General features: G+C 40.1%; 1 protein-coding gene across 1 annotated transcript; it reads left to right on the forward strand.

Moving 5' to 3' along the window:
- Positions 1-232: 232 nt before the first annotated feature.
- Positions 233-882, forward strand: LOC123793698 (large ribosomal subunit protein eL42-like). The gene has a single exon (XM_045799553.2). The coding sequence runs from the start codon at positions 365-367 to the stop codon at positions 737-739; it is 375 nt and encodes a 124-aa protein (XP_045655509.2). The 5' UTR covers positions 233-364; the 3' UTR covers positions 740-882.
- Positions 883-6,000: the final 5,118 nt, after the last annotated feature.

The following is a 6,000-nucleotide window of genomic DNA, read 5'->3' on the forward strand; positions in this document are numbered from 1 at the left end:
TGAGCATGTCACAGCCTTAAACATTTATCTCCAACATGCCATTCTGTTTCAAGCTTCCATTTCTTTACACATATTTTTACTATAGTACAATATTAAGATTATTTTGATTTTTTTATACTTTGCCCATCTAGATCGTGAGCACCTTGAGAGCAGATGGGGTGTCATACATCCTTTATCCCCAGCATCTAGCATAGAAACCAGTATGTAGTCTACTCATGATCATAATAACTAATACACAGTGAATATTTAACTGTTAGATACAGAGTTATCTCCCTGAACTCTCAAACAGTCCAGTGGGACAGATATTCTATACTACTTCTATTTTTTATTTTTACTTACTTTTTAAGTAAATTCTACACCCAACATGGGGCTTGAACACATGATCCCGAGATCAAGAGTTGCATGCTCTACTTTCTGTGCCGATAGCACTCTTGCAAGCATGGTGAACGTTCCTAAAACCTGCAAGACTTTCTGCAAGAAGTGTGGCAAGCACCAACCCCACAAAGTGACACAGTACGGGAAACACAGCTCTTTATGCCCAGGGAAAGCCGCGTTATATGATGGGAAGCAGAGTGGCTATGGTGGGCAGACTAAGCCAATTTTTCATAAAAAGGCTAGAACTACAAAGAAGATTGTGCTGGGGCTCGAACGTGTTGAGCCCAATTGCAGATCTAAGAAAATGCTGGCTATTAAGAGATGCAAGCATTTTGCACTGGGAGGAGATAAGAGGGCCAAGTGATCCAGTTCTAAGCTCTATATTTTGTTTTATTATAAAGGTATTAAAATCTTGAGATTGTGTTTAAAAAAAAAAGTTGTATGCTCTACCAAATAAGCCAGCCAGACGCCCCAGTCCTACTTTAAAGAGGAAGAAAAAATGGTTTAGAGAAGGTGCCAGAAGTTATAAAACTGGTGGAAGAACAAGGATTCCAATCTAGATCTATCAAATTCTAGAGTCTAAACACTAAACATCACACCATTCAACAAATGTTTATTGAAATGTAAATTATGTGTATGTGGCCTACAGATAACCTCATATACACTCAAGTATCACTCAATATTAGCCTAAAAGTCAAACCTATCTTAAGACTTATTTAAGAAGTAAGTTTGGGGGCGCCTGGGTGGCACAGTCGTTAAGCGTCTGCCTTCGGCTCAGGGCGTGATCCCGGTGTTATGGGATCGAGCCCCACATCAGGCTCCTCTGCTGAGAGCCTGCTTCTTCCTCTCCCACTCCCCCTGCTTGTGTTCCCTCTCTCGCTGGCTGTCTCTCTCTGTCAAATAAATAAATAAAAACTTTAAAAAAAAAAAAAAAGTAAGTTTGAAGCTTTTTAAAAGTAGGATTTATAATTTTTTGTATATTCAGGAATTTATAAACTTAATAATTAGATATATTGCATACCTGGGACAGGATCTTTAGTTGGAAGTGTCTGGGCAAAAATTCTTAGGTTTAACATGTTGATCTCCTTGACACTGGTGTTTCTTCTGAAAATTTTCCCACCTTTTAGGCATACCTTGTCAAAAATACTCTGTAAACTTGAGCAAGGTGGTGATGAATTTATCCTGCAGACACACTTTTTCTGTTTAAAAATCAAACAAAAAATAAGTCTAGGGGTTCATGGCTGGCTCAGTTGGAAGAGCATGGGACTCTTGATCTCAGGGTCATGAGTTCTATCCTCGTGTTGTGTAGAGATCATTTTAAAAAATAATGGTAATTAAGCTCAGTAGGTTAAGCATCCGACTCTTGATTTTGTCTCAGGTCACGATCTCAGGGGTGTGAAATTGAGCCCTGTGTTGACTCCACGAGCAGCAGGAAATCTGCTTCTCTCCCTCTCCTCTCTCTCCCTCTGTACCTCCTGCTCGTTCTCTCTCTCTCTCAAACAAACCTTTAAAAATAAACTTAAAAAACAAAAACAAGTCTACAGGGGCGCCTGGGTGGTGGCACAGCGGTTAAGCGTCTGTCTTCGGCTCAGGGCATGATCCCAGCGGTATGGGATCGAGCCCCACATCAGGCTCTTCTGCTATGAGCCTGCTTCTTCCTCTCCCACTCCCCCTGCTTGTGTTCCCTCTCTCGCTGGCTGTCTCTATCTCTGTCAAATAAATAAATGAAATCTTTTAAAAAAATTAAAAAAAAAACAAGTCTACAAAAAAAGTTAGAAATAATAAATTTGGTTAAGTCGCAGGATAAAAAACCAACATACAAATATCAGTTGTATTTCTATATACTAACAATGAACAATCCAAAAAGGAAATTAAGAAAACAACTCCATTTATAACAGCATCAAAAAGAACAATATAGTTAGAAACAAACTTAACCAAGGAGGCAAAAGACTTCTACACTGAGGGGCACCTGGGTGGCTCAGTCAATTGAGCATCTGACTCTTGATTTCAGCTCAGGTCATCATCTCGGGGTCCTGGGATTGAGCCCCACATCAGGCTGCCCACTCAGTAGGAAGTCTGTTTGAGAGTTCTCTCCCTCTGCCTCTTCCTCTGCTCCTCTCCCCATTCTCTCTCCAAAAATAAATCTTTAAAAAAATAAAGACTTATACATTGAAAACTACAAAACACGCTGAAACAAATTGAGATATAAATTAATGCAATGACATCCCATATTCCTGGGTCGGAAGACTTAATATTTTAAGATGTAAATACAAAAAAAAAAAAAAAAAAAAACCTGCCGATTCAATGCAATCCCTATCAAAACTCCAATAAGATCTTTTGCAAAAATAGAAAAACCCATCCTGAAATTTATAGAGAATCTTAAGGGGCCCTAAATACCCAAAAAGAACAGTTGAAGAACAAAGTTGGAGGACTCACTCCCTAATTTCTAAACTTACTACAAGGCTACAGCAAGCAAAACAATGTACTGGCATAAAGACAGGCATATAGACCAATGGAAGAGGATAGAGAGCCCAGATATAAACCCTTACATGTGTGGTCAAATGATTTTTGACAAGGGTACAGAGACCATTCAATGTGGAAAGGATGGTCTTTTCAGTAAACGGTACTGGAAAAACTGGATATCCACATGCAAAAGAATGAAAGTAGACCCTTACCTTACACAATAGACAAAAATTAACTCAAAATGGATCAAAGACCTGAACTAAGACGAAAACTATGAAATTCTGAAAAGAAAACAGGAGGAAGCTTCATGACATTGAATTTGGCAATAATTGCTTGGATATGACATCAAAAGCACAGATAACAACAACAACAAAAAGATAATTTGGACTACATAAAAATTTTAACTTTTGTGCTTTAAAGAACTTCAAGGGTGAAAAAGCAACCCACAGAATAGGAGAAAACAGGGGCACCTGGGTGGCTTAGTCAGTTAGGTGTCTGCCATTGGCTTAGGCGTGCCCCTAGGGTCTTGGGATGGAGCCCCGCATAGGGCTACCTGCTCAGTGGGGAGCCTGCTTCTTCCTCTCCCTCTGCCCCTCCCCCTGGCTTGTGCTCTCTTGAGCTCTCTCTCTCAAATGAATAAATAAAATCTTTAAAAAAAAAAAAAAGAATAGGAGAAAATGTTTGCAAGTCATATATCTGCTAAGGGATTTATGTCCACAATATATAAATAACTATAACTCAATAACAAAAAACAACCTAATTCAAAAATGAGCAAAAGACTTGAATAGATGTTTTTCCAAAGGAGATACACAATAGCCAGTAAGCACATGAGAAAATGTTCAACAGCACTAATCATCAGGAAAATGCAAATTAAAACTACAATAAGCTACCACTTCACACTTATTAGAATGGTTATTTTGGGGTGAAAAGTGTTGGGGCACTTGGGTGGCTCAGTTGGTTAAGTGTCTGACTCCAGTTCAGGTCATGATCTCAGGGTCCTGGGATCCAGGTCTGTATCAGGCTCCCCACTCAGCAGAGAGTCTGCTTGTCCTTCACACTCTGCCCCTCCCCCTGCTCACACTCTCTCTCTCTCTCTCAAACAAATAAATAAAATCTTTAAAAAAAAAAAAAACATGTTGGCAAGAATGTGGGGACATTAGAACCTTTGTGCCTTGTTGGTGAGATTGTAAAATGATGCAGCCACTGAGGAAGACAGTGTAGTAACTCCCTCAAAAAATTAAACAGACGTACCATATGATCCAGCAATTCTACCTCTAGGTATATACTCAAAAGCAGAGAGTGAAACAAATATTTGTACACCCACGTTCATTACAGCATTATTCACACTAGCCAAAAAGTAAAAACAACCCGAATGTCTGAAAACAGAACGAAGGAATCAACAAAATGTATATGCATATAATGGAACATCATTCAGCCTCAAAAAGGCATGGAATTCTGGTACATGCTAAAATAAGGATGAACCTTACTTAGTGAAGTAAGCCAGACACGAAAATACAAATATTATATGAGCCTACTTACATGAGGTAACGTAGGGTAGTCAAATGTATGGAGACAGAACAGTGGTTACTAAGGACTGGAAGAAGAGGGAAATGGATGGAGTTTCATCTGGGATAATGAAAACGTTGTAGAGATGGCTAGTGGTGGTGGTTGCACAACCTAAATGTACTTGAGACCACTGAACTGTACATTCACAAATGGTTAAAGCGGTAAATGGTATGTATATTTTACCACAAAATGGCTGTCGGTTAAGCAACCGGCATTTGATTTTGGCTCAGGTCATGATAGGGTGTGGGACTGATCCCCGGTCTGGCTCCGTGTGGTGCTCAAAGCCTGCTTAGGATTCTCCCCCTACCCCTTCTCTATCTCCCCCTCTCTTAAAAAAATGTGTCAGCATGCCTCTCAATACCCCATATTTAAGAGATCCGCTAACAATAGGTAAGTGTACCCCATCACAAATACTATGAATACAATTTACCTCAGTATCAAGTTGTCCTCAAGGCCACAAAATTGAGAGCCTTGGATAGATGCTCTGAGGGACGGAGATGGATAGGAGCAAATCCCTACCTCCATGATACTTACAATAGGTTAGAAAAGAGAAAACACAAAAAATAAAAGATCATACTCTGAACCAGGTAAGTGCCACAGACTTTAAGTGTCACCGAAGATATTCATCCTTATGTTTTCTATACAAAGTTGTTACCACAGTGTGTTAAACCCAGCTCACACCTCCCTCTGAAATTGTTTCACATCCATAGATTCTGCTCAAACCCAGACAGCCATGTTTTCAGGGTGACTCCACCCCAGGCATAGGTGGTCAGACCAAGGGTAGAACGCTGATCCAAGATCCAATCCATAGGTTAAGCTGGGCCAATCCATTTATTTCTAAAGATTCTGTACTAAAATTAGACTGAGTCAGATAATAATGGACCCTTGAACTAAAAGGTCAAGAAGGATGGGGCTAGAGCACTAGCGGTGCGTCATGTGCAAGCTGGAGGAGGTGGTAAGAATGAGGCAGAAATGGTAGGCTAGACAGCCCTAAAGAGAGCACAGCCTCAGAAAATGGCTTCAGAAGGCCTGTCCTCATGAAGCCTAGCTGTCCTTTTTCTGTCCCTGGGTTGTTAACTTGCCAGTGAGATTTTTGCCACCATTACGGTTTGTTTAAGCTGGCTTGAGTGAGCACTCCCTGTAACTAAATGATCCTAGGGAGAAGACATTTCCATTTCCTCTGTAAGAATCTCCTGATCATGGATGAAAAGGACTGCTTTGAAGATCTCACTGTCACTGGAGGGTGTCAGATGACAACCTAATGTTAAATGAAGGATTTGGAATAGATTAAAGTATTTTCAGACCACTATGGACCACTGAAAGTAGGATGAAGGTAGTATGGGGTAATGGTAAAGAGGGCTTGGGGTGCCAGCAGTGGTTGTCCATTCAGATCTTAGCTCCACCACTCTGTATATGACTTGGATGATTTACTTAATTGCCTAGACTTCCGTTTTTCTAGTGGAGAGTGAGAGATGATAACACCTTGCAGAATTGTTGGGGAAAACAATGTATATGAAGTGTGTGCCCATAGTAGGGGCTCAGTAAACGAGTTTTTATTATTAAAGCATGACTAAGATGGCTTGTTTAAATCAAATC

The sequence above is a fragment of the Ursus americanus genome, chromosome 12 (genome assembly GCF_024610735.1).
Source record: "Ursus americanus isolate L20-20 chromosome 12, mUrsAme1.1.p, whole genome shotgun sequence".
Classification (NCBI taxonomy): domain Eukaryota; kingdom Metazoa; phylum Chordata; class Mammalia; order Carnivora; family Ursidae; genus Ursus; species Ursus americanus.

Bases quoted from the DNA above. Each gene is read 5' to 3' on its own strand.
- LOC123793698 (XM_045799553.2), top strand. From the start codon at position 365: ATGGGGCTTGAACACATGATCCCGAGATCAAGAGTTGCATGCTCTACT.